The 19,618-nt window shown below is 43.1% G+C and overlaps 1 protein-coding gene and 1 pseudogene across 5 annotated transcripts in view; both read left to right on the forward strand.

The window, feature by feature from the left end:
* NCOA7 (nuclear receptor coactivator 7) overlaps positions 1-10,061 on the forward strand; it is a 126,816-nt gene extending 116,755 nt beyond the window's left edge. For all 5 annotated transcript variants that reach the window (XM_030556235.1, XM_030556236.1, XM_030556232.1 and 2 more), the window contains 5 exons: positions 2,800-2,925; positions 3,215-3,367; positions 4,092-4,187; positions 4,938-5,011; positions 7,692-10,061. In XM_030556235.1, the coding sequence (XP_030412095.1) occupies positions 2,800-2,925; positions 3,215-3,367; positions 4,092-4,187; positions 4,938-5,011; positions 7,692-7,827 (585 nt within the window). In that variant the 3' untranslated portion in view covers positions 7,828-10,061. The remainder of the gene's footprint in view (positions 1-2,799; positions 2,926-3,214; positions 3,368-4,091; positions 4,188-4,937; positions 5,012-7,691) is intronic.
* A 3,961-nt stretch (positions 10,062-14,022) lies between these two features.
* On the forward strand, positions 14,023-19,097 carry LOC115649391 (annotated as a pseudogene).
* Positions 19,098-19,618: the final 521 nt, after the last annotated feature.

Genomic DNA, 19,618 nt, shown 5'->3' on the forward strand with positions numbered 1-19,618 from the left:
TGCCCCAATATAGGGGGATCTTCTAGTGGCAGATAGCTGTCCCGGCAGCTTCTACCTGTGGCTAAAGTAGGAGGAGAGGGCTTCTTGGAAATTCTTGGCAGCTTCTGCAAATTACAACAGCTTTTGTGTGTGTGTGTGTGTGTGGGAGGGGATTGATGCTGGAGGGGAATGGCTTTGCATAGCACTGTAAAGAGAGCCTCAAGCTGCACCTATGAGTTGGCTGTAGAGCACTTAGCACAAAGATTAGGGCCATTATTCCAGGTCATCAGAGCGGGAATTGTAGGCTGAGGGCTTGTCTACATCAGAAAGTTGCAGCGCTGGTGAGGGAGTTACAGTGCTGCAACTTAGGAGGTGTACACATCTGCAGGGCACCACCAGCGCTGCAACTCCCTGTTTGCAGCGCTGGCCGTACTCCCGTTTTGTCTCGGGTGTAGAGGATCCAGCGCTGGTGATCCAGCGCTGGTAATCAAGTATAGACACTTACCAGCGCTTTTCTTGACCTCCGTGGAATAAGCAGGTATCCCAGCATCACCGAGGAAGCCTCTGGTAATCAAACTGGTCTCCTTCCCCAGCTTGCTCTCGCGTTCGTCGAACCCCGAGCAAGCAGGTCTCCTTCCCTGAGGTTTGCTGGGTGGTTCCGGGAACGCGAGAGCAAACCGCGGCGAAGCTGGTCTCCTTCCCCGGTTTGCTATCGCGTTCCCCGAACAAGCAGGTCTCCTTCCCTACGGTTTGCAGGGTGGTTCGGGGAACGCGAGAGCAAACCGCGGCGAAGCTGGTCTCCTTTCCCGGTTTGCTCTCGCGTTCCCCGAACCCCCCTTGAAGCCGCCCAACAGCGCTGCAGTGTGGCCACATCTAACACCACTTGCAGCGCTGGTTGCTGTAAGTGTGGCCACTCTGCAGCGCTGGCCCTATACAGCTGTACTAATACAGCTGTAACAACCAGCGCTGCAAAATTTTAGATGTAGACATGGCCTAATAGGTTTGTATAGAGAGGGTGGTTTAGATAAATTTGAAGCCACAGACTCTGCAGTCAGTTCTCACTAAAGTTATAGCCCCATTGGAACAGGCAATGGAGTTCTGGGGGCATGGTATTTTCCTTCTAACTATAGGAAGAACATTTGAATCCAGATCCGACTAATGAGTCTTTATATGGATCAAAGTTGTTTTTAAAGTTGTAGCACACTCAGATTTAAAAACTATCAGTAACCCATCCCTCTCCACACTTCCAAAGAATTATTGGATAGTTTTTCAACTGAAAATGTATTTAAAAAAATCATACCATGAGACCTTTGACCTTGGAATAAATTCTTAAAATTTGTTGAAATAAGCGTCAGTTTCCCAAAATGACTATTTTATAGACAAGAAAGAACTTACACTAGAAAGAATTTGGGACTAAATACTTGACTGAGCACACAGTTTCATTGAGAGCTTGCCTGTATGATGCAGCTTTCAGAGCATGTGCTTTTCTTTCAGGTTCTGCTCAAATGTAACTTTCTTTTTGGTTCTTTGTTGTGTTTTATTTCAGTTTATATAAATAAATGTTTATTTCTTGGTAAATAAGCAAGAAAGGGCTGCTGTTAGTTTAGCAAAAATGGGAAGTAAAAAATGACAAAAAGTCCTTTGGCACCTTACAGACTAACAGACGTATTGGAGCATAAGCTTTCGTGGGTCAACACCCACTTCGTCAGACACATGCGTGTTCATCCACAAAAGCTCATGCTCCAGTACGTCTTGTTAGTCTATAAGGTGCCACAGAACTTTCTGTCGCTTGTTACAGATCCAGACTAACACCATTACCCCTCTGATACTTGAATAATGGGAAGTGAAACTTAAAGCTTTATTTAAACTAGTGTTATGTATTAGCATCTGAGAAGAGTTCACTGCGCTTGAACAACTGCAGGAAGGAAAATGAAGAAACTTCTGTGTCCTTCATGTTTGAGAGAACATCCCAAGCCCCGTGGCCCAGATGCGCATTGTGCCTCTCGGGAGGAAGTGGCATTTGCACTCCTTTGACGTTCAACTAAGTATGTAACGGGCTAGTTCCCCAACATAGCTTAGTTACTCCACCAAGTAATGGCCTCAAGGGGATAATACAGCAACCGGGGATTGTCAGTCCATAAGGAAGACATGTCCATGCTTCCTGTGCTACCCATAGAATAAGAATATATGAGCTGCCATACTGGATTAGATGGACTATTGGTCTGAAGCAGTATCTTGTCTTTTGACAGTGACTGTACCAGAGCTTCAGGGAGAGTGTACAGATCAGGGCAATTTTGGAGTGATCTACTCCATCTTTCAGTTTATGGCAGTCAGAGTGTAGGGTTACCCCAAGCAAGAGGTTGCATCCCTGACCATCTTGGTTAATTTCCATTGGTGGACCTATCCTCCATGAATTTATCCAGTTCCTTTTTTTTTAACCCAGTTATACTTTTGGCCATCACAAAATCCCATGGCAATGAGTTCCACAGATTAATTGTGGTGTATGAAAAAGTACTTACTCTTGTTTGTATTAAATCTTCTGCCTATTTAATTTCATCAGGTGACCCCTGATTTTGGTACTGTGGGACAGGGTCAACAACACTTCTTTATTCACTATGTAACATTGTCCCTGGGGTATCCCCTTACGTTGGAGTGGTCCTGCATATGATATACTAGTTTTCTGGGGCTGTTTCACAGTGTACAAGATCTGGGCCTGGTACTAACTTACTTTCATTAGTTTAATTCACTCTTTCAGGTTTAAGGTTAATGAAAACCCAGAAGTTGACTCAAATTTATAATACTTGTGTCCCCTTGTCTCAGATTATCACTGTAGAAGAGGCAAAACGTCGAAAGAGCATTTGCAGTTACTATGAGGAAGATGATGATGACTCTTTACCTGTCCTAAAGCACCACAGTGCGCTCCTAGAGAATATGCACATAGAACAGGTATAATTAGTAATGAAGTTTTGGTTTGATCCCTTCCCCACATTCTCATTTTCTTCCCTGCTGACACTGGAACCATTACATTTGAAATTATATTGACACACTCGCAAATTTAAATTTCTAACCACAGTGCTTCAGCTTTTTATTTTGAGTGTATTGTAAATACCTATCTCTGTAGTGTCTAGGTGTCAGGCACAGCTTATTGCAGTACTTGACTGGCTGTCGACTTGAGATGAAGAGAGAGAAATCCTATATAATTAAATGTTTACACCATTCTTTTCTTTGCTCCTAGCTTGCCCGCTGTCTGCCAGCAAGAGTGCAGGGATATCCATGGCGGCTTGCATATAGCACATTGGAGCATGGAACCAGCCTGAAAACTCTGTACAGGAAATCAGCGTCTCTTGACAGTCCAGTCCTCCTTGTCATCAAAGATATGGACAACCAGGTTAGGACTTGAGTATAGTGCACTTATTTTGGGGTCTTCTTGATTGGAGTGACCCCATTTAAGAAGACCATATGATAATTATGTTTAATCTATTTACAATCTTTATCATTTGCAGTGCAGTCTTCACATGGGTATTCCATACAATTTTAAGAGTTGCATACGCTTGTTAGCAAAGCAGCAGTTTTCAGCCAAATTCAATTATATGGAATAGCATGAGTCAAAATAAGACAAGATGTATGTTATACTATGCTTAGTACTGTTAAATTAGCATATTTATCTTTAAATTGAAACCCAGGAAAATATTAGTACTAAAAGAGGTAAAATCTCTATAGCAATTCAAAATTTCTATGGAGCATGCTTTGCAATTGTAATAGTGTTCTCGAAGCATCCATCCCAGTCACTAGCAGAATTCAGAGTTATCAATCTGCTATAAAATAGCAGAGAGCATCCTTGGGACTGGTGTGAAGTTCTCCAGTAGCTTCTAGAATCCGCATATCTGGAGCCATGTGGCTTTTAAAACTAAAAAGGGGTGTGGACAACCCAGACACCAGATCAGCAATTCTTTCCCTCTCCCCGCCCCCCCCCCCCCGATTTTACTAATTAGCCTTTATTACCTAAAACATCAGTGCAGTTATTTGTCAGAAACTATATTTGAAAGGCCTTTCTCCTTTTGAATTTTGCAAATTGTCTTCCAAGTATAACACAACCATTTTTGTTTTGACAGATATTTGGAGCATATGCAACACATCCTTTCAGATTTAGTGACCACTATTACGGCACAGGCGAAACTTTCCTCTACACGTTTAGTCCAAACTTCAAGGTAACTTGTTGGGGGAGGGGACCCAAGGCTAGGGGGAGCTCCACTTGTGAAACATGCTTGACAAAACATTACTGATACAGCATGTTTATCATGAGAACCTTTTGCAGTGTTGAGGTAGCCATGTTGGTTCCAGGATATTAGAGAGACAAGGTGGGAGGAGTAATATCTTTTATTGGACTAACTCTCTTGGTCAGAGAGAGAAGCATCAGTTTGAAGGTGTGTGACAAACTTCTTGTGAATGCAGCTAATCACTAAACTCTTCATTCAGTGCTACCAAACTGCAATACTTTCAGCAAAAGTGGCTGGAGAAGCTGGACCAGTCTCTTCCAAGAGAGTAAGAAGAGGGTTCTAGGTTGATTGTGTGGGAAGATGTAATGAATAAACCATGGAACACTCATAAAACCAGAGAGGTGGCAACTACAGAAGCAGTTTACGATTTCACATAGTGCTTAGGCCATAGTAACAAGAAACTAAAGAATGGGGCAACTGTGAGACACTCTTAAAATGTAAATAGACTGTTTTATTTTTAAATACTGAAGATATTAAAGAAGTCTATGAAAAGGAAAGGTGTATTGATTGGACACATGTCAAATTTAAAGCAATTTGGTGCCTTTTTTAGATATGAACCGTGCTGCTTTATTTTTTTTTCTCCTTGACACGCACACATTAAATTACCCAGAATAATTCCCCAGCCTACTTTTTTTAGTTTATTATATTCCCAATAATCAAATTTGGGTCTTGCATTTCTAGGTGTTTAAGTGGTCTGGAGAAAACACCTACTTTATCAATGGAGATATCGGCTCTCTAGAACTTGGAGGTGGAGGGTAAGTGTGTGGTTTTTGGTTTTGAAATCCTATAATTGACTACACTTTGGGAGAGAAGGGATATTGTTACACGTAAGTGTGAAAGCTAAGTTAAAACTGGTTAGTCCAATAGATTAATTTATCCTTCTTTGAATAGTTTCCCTATGGGTGCTCCGCCTCAGGCGCAGATACGCCTCCCGAGCCCATAATCAGAGATTTCTAGTCAGTGGTGTCCGTTTGGCCTGTGCATGCACCCTATGCCTCCTGGTGGCAGAGACTAAGGCTATAGAGGGATGCACATGCAAACCACCCTCAGTTCCTTCTCTACTGCCTCAGCCTTATGGAACACCTAGCATGTCCATCTAGAGCGTAATTGGCCTTCTCTTTGTTTTGCACAGATAGTTGTACTTAGTGTTTACCATAGTTAGTTTTGGTGAGATGATTGTGGGTGGTTTTTCCCCCTTTCCCTCGGGGGAGACTTGTCTTCTTTTGGCAGGGCATGCCTGGTTCACCAGGCTTCTGATGCTGCCTCTCTTGCTTGGAGGCTATACCAGTAAGCACTAGGCAGTCCCAAGTGTGTCTGTTGCCTGGGGGAGTTCCACATGTCCCAGAAATGTTCCTTCTGTTTGGCCCTTAAGATCACAGCTAGGAAGAGCAGGGACTGTAGCAAGGGCATCAACTTTGGGGCCACCTCCAATAGATCACACGGTGCACCAAGACCTCCTCAGGCGAATCGCCCACAACGTGGGATTGCAAGTGGAGGAGGTTGTCGAGACTGAGGACCCCATGATGTACATTCTTGCTCCTGAAAGTCCATCACGGGAGGCTGATCCCTAATCAAGATGGTGCAGAACAATATAAAAACTCTGTGGTGGACCCCAGCCTCAATTCTGCCGACTGCTAGACGTGTCGAGCGTAAATATTTCATCCCTTCCAAGGAATATGAGTATTTATTCTCACATGCACAGCCATGCTTGATTGTTGTGTCAGCAGTCAATGAGAAGGAGCGTGAAGGAAAGCAGGGGCCAGCCCTCAAATCCAAGGGGGCGAAAAGGATGGACTTCTTCGGAAGAAAGGTCTATGCCACGGGCACTCTACAACTGAGGATAGCCACTCAGCAGGCTATCCTCAGTAGGTACAACTTCAGTTCATGGACCACCATATTGAAGTTCAAAGACATGAGCCTGGTGGACTCCAGAATGGAATTCTCTGCTATCATCGAGGAAGGGAAGGCAGTTGCACGGACCTCTCTGCAGGCGTCCCCGGACTCGACAGATTTAGCTTCCTGTACCCATTCCTCAGGAATATCATAGCTCCAGGCGTCCGAGCTACCTCCGGAAGTGCAGCAAACCCTGCAGCACCTTCCCTTCAAGGCCGCAGGGCTTTTTTTCGGAGCAGACTGACTTCAAGCTGCACAGTTTGAAAGATTCCAGGTTGATCATGAAGTCATTGGGGATGCACACCCCTGCAATCCAGTGCAAGCACTTTAAGCCCCAGCCACTGCAACGCCAATATCTTCCTTGACCGAGGCAGGATTTTATAGGCGAAAGAGCAGAAATCACAGGTGCAAGCCTTCATACCCCCCTTCAGGGCAGGGTCAGGGCCCAACCAAGCCATTGTCGGGCTCCAAACAAGGATTTTGAAGGGACGCCATCAATATCCCAGATCCTTCTCTGTACTTCCTCAATCGTCTGTCCCACTTTTTTTTTCTTTTAATATGGAGATATAACTATCATAGAACTGGAAGGGACCTTGAAAGGTCATCAAGTCCAGCCCCCTGCCTTCACTAGCAGGAACAAGTACTGATTTTGCCCCAGATCCCTAAGTGGCCCCCACAAGGATTGAACTCACAACCCTGGGTTTAGCAAGCCAATGCTCAAACCACTGAGCTATGCCCCATAGCAGCGCAGGCAGGTTGGTTCAGGCAGACCAGATGAAGAGACTTCCCGTCTTCTCACAACACATTTCTTCCTGGATCACGGACTGCATCCATACCTGCTACAACCTTGTCAGGATCCCAGCTCCAGCTAATACGGCCCACTCGACACGAGCTCAAGCCTCATCTGCCGCTTTCCTGGCCCAGGTGCCCATCCAGATCTGCAGAGCAGCAACCTTGTCTTTCGTGCACACGTTTACCACCCACTATGCCATCACCCAGCATGCTAGAGAGGACACCGCCTTCAGCAGGGAGGTTCTCCAATCAGTGATTTCTTAACCTCCGACCCCACCTCGGGGGAGAGCTTGGGAGTCACCTGATTGGAATTGACGTGAACAAGCACTTGAAGAAAAAACGGTTACTCATCTTCTTGTAATTGTTTTTCTTGGAGATGTGTTGTTCACATCCATTCCAATACCCACCTCTTTCCCGTCTGTTGGAGTATCCGGCAAGAAGGACCTCAAGGGGGCGTTGGGTTGGCAGGGTCATATATTGAGCGCCATGAAGGTGCCACTCCAAGGGGCTCCCTAGCCGACCCAGTGGGAGCTGCTAAGGTAAAAGTTTCTGACAACTGTGCACTCAGTGTGCGCACACCTGATTGGAATGGATGTGAACAACACATCTTGAAGAACAACAGTTACAAAAAGGTAACTGTGTTTTGCCCAAGCTGCAGGGTTTTTGTTTTGTTTCCAGCTTATAAGGATGTGGGCTTAGCTGCTGCAGATAAAGCTCAAACTTTAACAATTTTTTTTCTTTTTTTTTTAGTGGTCGATTTGGTTTATGGCTAGATGTTGATTTGTATCATGGGCGAAGCAACTCCTGCAGCACCTTCAATAATGACATCTTATCCAAGAAAGAAGATTTCATAATACAAGATGTGGAAGTATGGACATTTGAGTGAAATACGGCTTGCCTTACGGACTGGGTTCGCTGAGGATGCTGAAAGCTAAATCCCCAGCACAGGCTGCCTCACAACGCAACATTTTCTTTCTGCTATCGTAGCAGAACACGACTACACGAAAACATTAAGACCAAATTTTAAGAGGCAGAAATGGAGAAAACAAAAGTGTTAGTGTTTTTACTCTCTTCCCACCAACAGTCCTTGAATAAGGAAACAAGATGCTTATGAAGGCATTTATGGTGTATGAATTTGTTTAAAACGGTTTTTTTATTTTCTGTAACTGTGGAAAAAATATATATAGTACATTCCATGTGTATTTATATTACATATAAGTGCTAACCAAAAAGAAACTCTACAACATACTTTCTGTTTGCCATGAAAACAATAATCATCTTAAATAATAGATGAACACAGCACTTAAAAGGGAACTTTTTTTTTAAATCTTTTTTATTTATTGTTATTGTATAGTACATTTGTTTAAAATGTATTAGGTTTTTTTTTTTCCTTTTAATGTTTAAAACCTCAGAATTTGACAGAAAAATACTGTTGACGTAGTTTTCATATGTGTTGGCAACAAATCCATTTGATTTCTAACGTTAGTTTTATAATTTTTTTTATTTTGTAAATGAAACTTTGTTTCTGTTTTGTTGTTGTTGCCCTAATTTAGGGTTTTTGTTTTCTGGCAGAAACACTGAGTGCATAATTCTGGATTTCTTTCAGATGGTGGGAGGGAGGTGGGTGCTGTCGGCATTCATTATTGACTCTGCTGCCATCTTCCTATTAATTGGGTGTTCTACTGGCAGTATAGGGAACAGCAGGGCACATTCTTAGTTAGTGTAACTTGTCATAGCTTCATTGACTTCATTAGAGCTTTGACAGTTCATACCAGCTCAGGATCTGCCCCAGCATGTTTATACTCATCACTAAGAAAATGTCTGAAAAGAAACACGGGTTGTTTTTCTCAGCCACTTGTTTGGTGGCACAGAAAACTGGCTCTGTTTCATGAGTCTTACCCTACCCTTTTTTAAAAAAAAAAAAATCTTGTTCTTTAATAGGGGGGAAAATATAATGTGAAAAGTGGGAAGGAATGTTCTTTCTCAAGTAGGCCATATTATGTTGATATAATAACTGTTTTTCTTGGCATTTGATATTTGGTTTCCTTCCTGAAAAAGGCTTGAACCAACAGGCTAACTTATGCTTTTACAAGTAACTAATTATTTCTTTTTTGGTTTAATGAAGTGGCATTTAAATACAGACCAGAATTTTTTCTCTTGAGGGACATTTCATTTGTGAAAGGCAGAGCTGAACTCTAATCCAGGTAGTGCTGTGAAAACATCGATAGATACAAAAGGTAACTGAAGGAAATAAAATACTTTTTTCTTTATGGTATGTGACCAATTCTGCCTTGTCAAAAAACATAGCTTTGTGGGTGTTTTTGTTTAAAAAAATTTATTTAAATGGTAATTTCTGCTGGTAGGAAAGGAATCTGTCCTGTTTCTAGAGTTCAAAGCAAAATGTAACTACATCATACTGAATCCAATTAATCTTAAAAGAAAACAGCTTTTAGAACTGATGTTGCACTTCCAAGCTTATAAAAGCACTGTAAACATTCGGAATATTCCACTGAAGTAGTACAACTCCAGTTAGTTACTACTCTTCACCCTCTTCTCCCATCCCCCAGAAATAAAAGGGGACAACTTAGATGCTAAGTGTGTGGGTTTTTTTGTGTTTTTGTTTTTTTTCCCAAAAGCATCAATCAGTCTTAAGTCCACACAGAGGATCCATGCAGTTAGAAACTGACACAGTAAAAATAAGAAGTCTGTAACACAGTGCACATACGCTATTAACACTGTTTTCTTCCACTTGGCCTATCCATAAAAAAAAAAGTTCTGATGGATTTAGCTGTAAGATATTTCAGAAACTGCTAATAGCATAGTGCTTTGAGAGATTCTAGGAATGTCTAATAATGTCTGCCATTTTGGCCAGTTGCATACCACTTACTAGTAACAAGCAAAAAAATTGTCATTTTACATACCTATCTCTCTTACTTAACTACAGTTTATTCCATTACTCTGTATTTGTCAGAGCATATCTAAACGCTGTGTTCTATATTCAGCAGTGTTGTTCATTCAAACTTCTGTGACCCTTTACACTTTAAACTATGAATCTTGAATATATGTAATGCAGTGCTATCACAATATTTCAATAAAGGAGTTTATGCATTCAGATGCTTATTTTGGATGTTTTCCCTTTTACATTTATTTACAAACCTTGAATACTCCTAAAAATGAGGGAATAATATGAGCCCTTCCTTAAGGCACAAATGCTTCAGGTAAGAATAGTAGCTGAATCCTCCTTGAGAAGAGAATTTCAAAGGTACAGATCGTAGCAGAGGCAGAATACAGGAGTAGATGGTGGAAGCTGATCTGTTTTGGTATGCTGTTTTCTAAATTTGGGTTGGTTCAGTGTACCCATGAAGGGACTTCAAGAAGAAAAGCTGTGCAAAAAAAGAAAAAAACACTTTTTCCTTTTGCTAGGAAAAAAAATAATGAAAATAGTATAACAGTTAATTTAAGGATCTCATCAGCCTTATTCTGCATTGCTTACTCGTACTTTTGTATGTGCCCACATACCATGTTACAAGTACTTCATGTTTTTGAGAAGGGCCATGATATTCCTGAGTCCCAACAGATCTCAAGATATGAAATGGCAGCACACATACAACTTACCATCTAACTTTGCAAAATATAATACTTTTATTTCCAGACAAAAAATAACTAAAATAAAGCTAAAAATATTAGTAACGTGAAAGTAATCTACAAAGGAACTTGTGCTTTTTTTTGCTACTTTATAGTGTATGAAGAAGGCCTGAAATTAAAACTAGAGAAACTCTTCTGCGATGTCTGTTTTATTTTTGGTTGTTTTGGGGTACTTTTGGGCATTTTTTTTCTTTAATTTCAGAAAGATCAGGCATGTCAAATTATTGGTCTGCCTGGAGAAACTCAGAGGTCTCAGAATGAGCATACCCTCTTTTAATAAATTTACATCTTTGTATAAACTTAATGGTTACCAGAATTTGCAGAACTGTAACAAGAAGTAAAATAGTCAAGTGTTTTATGTTACTAGGATTCTGAAACTGTTATGGATGGAAAGTTGTTTCAGAATCGTATGCTTTAATCACTACAGGAATACAGTTGAAGGTTATTTTGGTTTCCTTAAGTGTGTGTGATGGATGATTAAGATTTTAATTTCCATGCATTTTTGCTGGCTGGCTGCTATATAGTGTGTTTGCTACCTCTTAACTGAATTTTCTACGTTGTTTAATATTTGAGTTGCTAGTTGTACTTGTGCAAACTTAGCTGTTGCACACCACAGTTTTTTGTGTTGGGAATCATTTAAATTAGCTCCCAGTTTCTGTTCAAGCTAGGATCTTGCAAGAAAATGTCTTAGAATAATCTTCAGAGGTGAACTTTTTCAAAGTGTCTCAATTTTAAAACTACTTTCTTGTCTGATTTTGGTGGGAAGATTCTCTGTAGAGATTGGCTTGTATTTTCCAAGCTGTTCTATCTTGTGCCAGCATCCATCAGCTCCAGGAGCAGAAAGCCGCAAAGGTGGTTTTGTAGGAAATTTTTCTGTTTTTATTGTTTTCCCCTACTTAGCCATCTTGGAATCAAGGGGTGGTGGTTGTCCCTCCATTTTTGGTGCCCTTCTTGTTGCCAGGTTTGGTGCCTTTTTCTCCACAAGGCGGGAAAAGGTAAAATCACATGATCCTAATCTGCCTTGTAATAGAGTATTTAAATTGGTTCACCTATCCTGCGGCTGCTGCCAATCAGAGTGGCAGACCAGTGCCCGTTTTCCATTTGCAATTGCATTGCTCCCACTCACCTGGCATCACTTATCAGGTTAGTGTCCACATACATCCACCCAGATGACAAGTGTAGGAGAACAGCAGCTTACCTGAAGATTGCCTTACCAGTGTACCATCTGAAGATCCATCTCGGTATATCCTGGTGCCCTCATCGATCCCTGCCTCTGTGGTATCCCATGTTCCTGTCTCTGTTCTTGCAAATATGGTGATATGTTAAATCTTTTGTTACATCTTTTACCCACCATGTGTATACCTTTTGCAGTTCCTGGGCTTAAGGCCCTCTGGTTTAACGACAGAGTGGTTTGTTTGTATGTTATTAGTACTGGTGTCCTTGTTTTAAATAAACTGTTTGTGTTTGCACTTTACCTGTGCATCAGGTTTCTGTCAAGCACCAATGATAGACGTCACAGGTTTGTACCCCCTCCCACTTCTATGTCATCTAGTCTAGTCCAAGTAAAAGTCTTTAATAAATTTGGTGACTGTGGCAGGACCCCCTTTGCTTGATTTTTAGTATTTTGCTTTAAGTTTATTTCCTCGGTTTGTTAACTGCAGCGCCCAGGCTGTGTGGATGGAACACTGGCCACAAGTACTGGCAGTGTTTGATCACTGATCACAAGTACCGGTAGTGATTGGTAGTGGGTAGGGCCGGGGTGCTGTGACAGCCTGCTGAGAGGTGGCCTGTGTGCCATTGACTTCTACCTAGCCTGAGTCTAGGAGGGGGTCACAGGCTAAGTTCCTGCTAAGCTGCTCAGACGTGCAGCAGCCTATTAAGCACCGCACAGGCCCTTACGGCTGCAGCGTGAAGAGATGCCCCTCACCCAGCCCTGGACCTGCCACGGCTGGGGGAAAGGCGCCCCTCCTCTGGCTCCAACCCAGCCCTGGCCGGGCCGTGGCCGGGGGCGAGGCGCCTCTACCCCCTAGCCCAGATGCTGCTGCAGGGAGAGAGCTGGGGTGAGTCCTCTCTTCCCTGCTATAGCCCAGGGGCAAGCCTGCACCCCAAGCCCCTCATCCCCGGACCCACCCTAGAGCTCACTCCCCATGCTCCGCCCCCCAAACGTCTGCCCCAGCCCTGAGCCCCCGCCCACACTCCAAACCCTTCAGCCCCACCTCCACCACATTAATTTTGTTACGTGCACCAATATGGAGGTGATATATCACTTGTCACCTCTATAATGGTGCACATAACAAAATTCATTGCCACATGTATGGGAAAAATTAGAGGGAACACTGGTCGCAGGTCTCGATTATTGGGACCAAGCCTCTGCCTGGCTTGGGTCCAGGAGGGGTGGCTTCGGGCCTGTGTGCTGAAGCAGTGAAGCAGCCTTGAGTGCTGACAGCCCTCTGTGCTGTGTGTGTGTGGCCTTGTGCATCATTACAACCCCCTTGAGAGCGAGCCTGTGTGCTGCAGGGGAGAGGCCTAGTGGTACTGTTCGAGTAGAGCCTTGTGTGCCCCATTGCACTTACCCTGTGCGCTATCAGGGAGTGGTCCTGTGCGCTGCTAAAAGGAGGACACGTGTTGGAGCAAGTGAAGTAGACTCCAGCGACGCACTCAGCTCTACAAAAGGACTGCAGCCAAAGAGCCCAGCTCTGAGATGGAGCTGAAAATTCACTGCAGTCTCAGAAAGCAGCAGTTATTTGTTTGTTGATTGAAGCAGGCTTTGAAAGGCAAGCCTCACTTAGAGCAGAATCTGATCCCATCTGCTTAGTGGATTTGAACTGGTATTGGTAAAAGCACTGTGCTTTTGGTAATACGCCAGACGTTGCTGCGTACTGCAACTGCTGTCATCCTAGGAATTTCAGCAGAAGACTTAAGTGCCTTGTGGGGTTTCATCAGCCTGCAGTGATGAGCACTCACACATGTTGGGAGAATGGATGGCTGCCACAAATAAATAAAAATTCCCTGGATGCGTGTGTGCATTTATTTGGAAAGGGAAAGAACCCCTGGGCAGTGAGTTTGCTCAAGGGAGGTGATACTTATGCCACCTTGTGTAGTAAATGGGAGGGCTTTGTAGTGGACAAGCCCAAGCCCACAAAAAAGGAAAGAAAAAGCGCTTCGATATACAGACTATATGTAGCTAGTAGGGAGCTCAATGGGCACTGTGGAAATTGAAATAGCCTAGCTAAAAGACCAGGTTAAGGCCCGAGATGCTGAGTTGGAAAAATGGGTGGAATGGCTAGAGGCTCAGAATGAAGGGTATGTGACCCAGATAGGCAGACTAGATCTGCAAGTTCAGGAATTAAGCATCCTCGTCTCCAAGAAGGAGAAAGGAAAAATCTCTATACTGACAATTAAACAAGAGGAATTGCAGGCAGCGATTCGAGAGTTGATGAGAGAACTCCAGCAGAGCCAAAACCAGCACCAGGAGGCAGAACACAACTACTGCCAAGAAAGGATCAGAAAGTTTGAACACAAGCTAAAGCAAGCCAAGGGGCTTCTCAATGCTATGAGTCAGGACCCTCTAAGGAAGAACCCAGAAAAGTCAAGCTCAAACAGCAGCCGCTCTGACGAATCTCAAGAGGAAGAAGTTCTTCGGAAAACAGTATGTCATGCAGAGACATCAGCACCGCCGGAGATGGAGAGACCCAAAGATGGAAGAAGCCTGCCTTTGGCCTTGGTGACCACCACCATAGTCAGTTATGGACCAGAGTCATCACGGTCGACTGAAATGCGGCGTGAAATAAAACCATATACCCTGGAGCAGGCAAGGGGAATGGGGAAAGCCTTAGGCCCCCTCAATAAAGAAATATCTCTTGACTGGCTCACTAAAGTAAATTTCCTTCTCAGAATTAAGTAGGAGGATGCAGCAGCTCTAATCAAGGAGTGCATGCAAGGAGAAGACTTTGGCTCCCTCCTTGTTGACATTCAGGTTGCTGATACGAAGACCTCGCTCCAGTTACATGAGGGTGTGCTCAGGTTCTGTTTTCCACACCGGAACCTGATAGGCCGGTATTATTCCGAAAGGCAGAGAGCACGAGTGGCCTGAGAAATACTTAAACCAAAAAAAAAATGCTGGGCTGGATAGCTGGGGCTACGTCATGCGACACTCCGGAGTTCATTGAGACGGTGCTGCCTGCAGGGACTGACCCCTGCACTAAAGGTCACAATGGGAACCACAGAACTATCTCCCTAAGGGAAATAGAAGATCAACTAAAGAAGGCTTATAAAATTCAGCGGGAAGCTTTTCCCATGCACGGTACCAACAAAAAGGTGGTGGTAGTGACTGAGAGAGGTAGTCAAAGGAAAGAGGTTCCCAAGAAAAGTTCTGGTTACAAGAGACCAGACGGGCAGCTCTCAAGAAAAGGAAGCTTTTGTGGAAGAAGCTGCTACTGGAGAGCTGCTACAATGTCTGGTAAAGCACAAAAAGGGCCAGGCAGTCTCCCAGATGCAGCAGCAGGAAGAACCCAGTCTACTGGGATGGGGCCAAGATCCCCTTTCTTCCCTGATGGTGGCACAAATCAGGAATGATCAATGGGGAAGACCAACAACATCTGTAGTTCTAAGGGGAGATTTTGGATAATCTGAGCAGAGGATGCTCGATGATACTGGTGCCACCATCTCAGTAGTGGGCATCCAATCTGAACCAAAGCTAAGAACTTACCTGTGAAGGAGGTAAAGGTCCTTCAAGGTTTCAATGGTAAAGAGAGCATAGTTTCTTTCTCTGAACCTATTGAATGCAACATCAGTCTTTTCGTTATCAAGACAACATTTGGAATCCAACAGCTGGATGGCAGTGGCATCCTGGGAATGGATGTCCTTTCAAAAATGAAGGTGATAGTGGATCTGCCAAACAGATGACTAATGCGAGACCCAGAGGGTAAAAGATGCCAAATCATACCTGTGTCCCATCATGCAGCAGCACTGAAGGCACTGGAGAAGCTGGTCAATCCAAATTGGGAACCTGAAGTTAAAGCAGTGGCTATTCAACACTTAGAGGCCTTTGCTAGCAGTAAGCTGCAATGAACGAAAATTAAGGCTGAACTCATCGTGAAGGGCACCAATCTGAAACCTCAGCACCAATACCACTATCCTGCAGCAGCAGCAGAAGGGTTGACTGAAACCATCCAGGCGCTAGTGTACCAAGGGATGCTGAAAGCATCTGCAGTTCACCTGTATGGCCAGTCTTAAAGGCTGACCAGAAAACCTGGAGGCTCACTTAAATTACAGGGAGTTAAATAAATTAATCCCTCGCTTAACTCCAGTTGTAGCTAAATTCAATAAAATAATGGCTACCATAACATCAGAGCCAGATGGTTTTCAGTTTTAGACTTGTCATCAAATGCTTTCTTTTTGATCCCACTGCACAAGTCAACCTGGTACAAATTTGCATTCACCTTCAAGAACTGGCAATATACATTCTGCCCCATCCCACAAGGATTCCACAGTGTGCCAGCTATTTGCAATCGCCATGTGACAAAAATGTGAGACTTCTTGGAAGACAGAGAGAGGGTCCTAAGGTATGTCGATGATGTGTTGTTTGCCACCAGCAGTAAAGAAGAAAAATTAATGGCACTTGACAAAGTGCTGCAAGAGAATCAAGGATACAGGGTTTTTTATCAACCTGATGAACGCTCACCACTGAGCAATGAGACATTACAGGAGCACAAGCGATCTGGTGAATTTTCTACAAAATGAAATAGCTGGAAAAGTCGCAAGTCCTTTCTATAGTCTGTGCTTGGATGAGAGCCTTGATGTCATGAAGAATCCAGAGCTAATCATATGCATTCACTTTTTGATTGTGATTGCCATTGTTTTTCTGAAGGTGTTTTATGTCAGCTGCCTCAGAAATAGGCCTACTGGCAAATACATTTTTGAATGTATTCAGGTGAGAATGTAGGAGTGCCGTGTTAACTTTGACAATCTCTGCAGTTCGACAGCTGATGGGGCAGCAGCAATGCAACTGCATGAGTAGAGTATTGAACTGTTTCCCAGGAAAGGTGCACTGAGAAACTTTTTTTGTTTCTTTGTTTTGTCTACCAAGCAGTATTTACCAGCAAAGCTTCAATGGAAAGTATGGATGAGATTGAATCCATAGTGAAAAAATGGATCAATGCTGTCAACACCAGCAGTATCAATAAAGATTTGCAACTCTGTGTGAAATGGGCTGAGAGAGACACAAAGTGCTGCTGAATTACAACCCAGTCCACTGGCTTAGTTTTAATGACAGCGCATAGAGGCTCTTTGAGCTCTGGGAAGAGCTTGTTGAGGTTTTGAATAAAATTTCACCGGAACTGTCCCGAAAACTACAAGATCCAGAAGTGCATGGTTGCCTGCTCTTTTTGAAAGAATTTTTACCAAAGCTTGCTTCCTTGAACCTGAAGCTTCAGAAACCTCAGCTAACAATATTTGATTGTCATCCTAAATATATTAATTATTTCAATACTGTCACTGACAGTCCAGCACCTACAAGAGGAATGGACTTTTCAGTTTTTTATGAGCTTAGTCGGTTGGAATACACAGCAAAAAGTTCGCTTAGGTACAACCAAATACCTGAGCATCCTCTTGAAAATTGTTTCAGTGAGGGAAACTTTTTCCATCAGTACAGTAACTCCTCAGTTAAAGTCATCCCAGTTAAAATTGTTTCATTGTTACGTTGCTGATCAATTAGGGAACATGCTCCTTTAAAGTTGTGCAATGCTCCCTTCTAACGTCCCGTTTGGTAGCCACCTGCTTTGTCCACTGCTTGCAGGAAGAGCAGCCTGTTGCAGCTAGCTGGTGGGGGCTTGGAACCAGGGTGGACCGGCAGCCCCCCATCAGCTCCCCGTTCCCCTAAGCTCCCTGTGTAGCAGCTACCAGCAGGATAGCAATTGCAGCTGTCATTCCCCCCACTGCCATGTGCTGCTCCTGCCCTCTGCTTACCCCTTCTCCATATAGAGCAGGGTGGGAAAACAGACTGAGAGATAGAGCCTGGGGCAGCAGCTGCTCTCAACTTCCTGATCCACTTAAAAAGATAATGCACTTAAGAGTGGGTCAGCTTACTTAAAGGGGCAGTGTGTATTTCTCTCTCTTTCCCGTACACAAGCTGTCTGTCTGTCTCTGTCTGCTATGCTATCTCCCCTCCCCTCCATTCCTGATGCCTTGTAGAGTGTGAGGCTACATCGTGGTAGGCAACCTATGGCACGGGTGCTGAAGGCGGCACACAAGCTGATTTTCAGTGGCACTCACACTGCCCAGGTCCTGACCACCAGTCCAGGGGGCTCTGCATTTTAATTTAATTTTAAATGAAGCTTCTTAAACATTCTTAAAAACTTATTTATTTATGTATTATAGACTTATAGAGACCTTCTAAAAACGTAAAAATGCATTACTGGCACACGGAACCTTAAATTAGAGTGAACAAATGAAAACTCAGCACACCACTTCTGAAAGGTTGCTGATCCCTGGGCTACATTAACAACGTGTTAACTCTTGAGGACTCAGCTGAGTGCTAGCTCATCATTTAGCTCAGGGGTTCTCAAACTGGGGGTTGGGACCTCTCAGGGGGTCATGAGATTATTACATGGGGGGTCGCGAGCTGTCAGCCTCTACCCCAAACCCTGCTTTGCCTGCAGCATTTATAATGGTGTTAAATATATAAAAAAGTATTTTTAATTTATATGAGGGGTGGTCGCACTCAGAGGCTTGCTTTGTGAAAGGGGTCACCAGTATAAAAGTTTGAGAACCACTGATTTAGCAGCAAGGCATTCCCTGGGAAATATCCCACCCTCTAACTTCACCACCTCAACCAAGCTTCACAATCATCATAGCTGTGAACAGTATTAAATTGTTTGTTTAAAACACATACTGTGTGTGTGTATATATATATATATATATATAATATAATCTTTTGTCTGGTGAAAAAAATTTCCCTGGAACCTAAACCCCCTATTTACATTAATTCTTATGGGGAAATTGGATTTGCTCAACAGTGTTTCGCTTAAATCACATTTTTCAGGAACATATCTACAATGTTAAGTGAGGAGTTGCTGTACACCTTCGTGACTGGCCCATTCAGCAATTCTGGTTCAGATTTTTTGGCTACAAACTGCCTTGCAAGATAGATTAGCTTCCTTTGACTCCTTGGATTTAAGGAATCTCAAGTTCCTCACGCTGAAAATGTGCAATGATTCAAGAATGAAAACATACTTCTGTCAGCCTGATGTTACAGTACAGGAGTTATGGAGTAACGTGTACTTGTTTGAGGACACCTACAAGCCCCTAGCTAAAGTTTCTTTGCTTTTCTTGTCCCTGTTTTCTACTATGGTGCTGTGTGACAGGGCATTCAGTGCACTTCATTTCCTGATAAACAAGTACTGAAAGTGCCTCACTGATGCTAACTTCTAAGCTTCTCTTCTAATTTCACAGGCGATCCAATATCCTGCAAACGTTCCTTTCAAAAAGCTGTTGTTATTGCAAGTAATCTGAGCCACACAACAAATGTGGTAAAACCCAGAACTTTTGTCACACTGTATTTCTAACATACAATATAATAGGATAATATTTGTTGTTAATGTCATTATTATTGGATTAATCTTTTTTTGTCAGGTGGAAATTTTTTATTTCAGAAACAATTTGCAGATTTTTTATTATTATTTGGACTTCTATTATGTCAAAACATTTTTAATTTTACATCAGAATTGTTGTACAACCACTTTTACCAAAAAAAGCAAAAGAATAATAAAAAAGACAAGAACGTGCAAAGCACCTTTGTCAAGGTTCCTTCCCCACTCTGAACGTTAGGGTACAAATGTGGGGACCTGCATGGGCACTTCTAAGCTTATTTACTAGCTTAGGTCTGGTAACTCTGCCACCATCCAGAAATTTTAGTGTCTGGAGCACTTCCTGTCCCCTCAAAACTCTCCCCTCCCTGGGTGGCCTTGAGGGACTTCACCAATTCCCTGGTGAATTCAGATCCAATCCCCTTTGATTTTTCCTTGTTTTAAGAT

The sequence above is a fragment of the Gopherus evgoodei genome, chromosome 3 (assembly GCF_007399415.2).
Source record: "Gopherus evgoodei ecotype Sinaloan lineage chromosome 3, rGopEvg1_v1.p, whole genome shotgun sequence".
NCBI classification, from domain to species: Eukaryota; Metazoa; Chordata; order Testudines; family Testudinidae; genus Gopherus; species Gopherus evgoodei.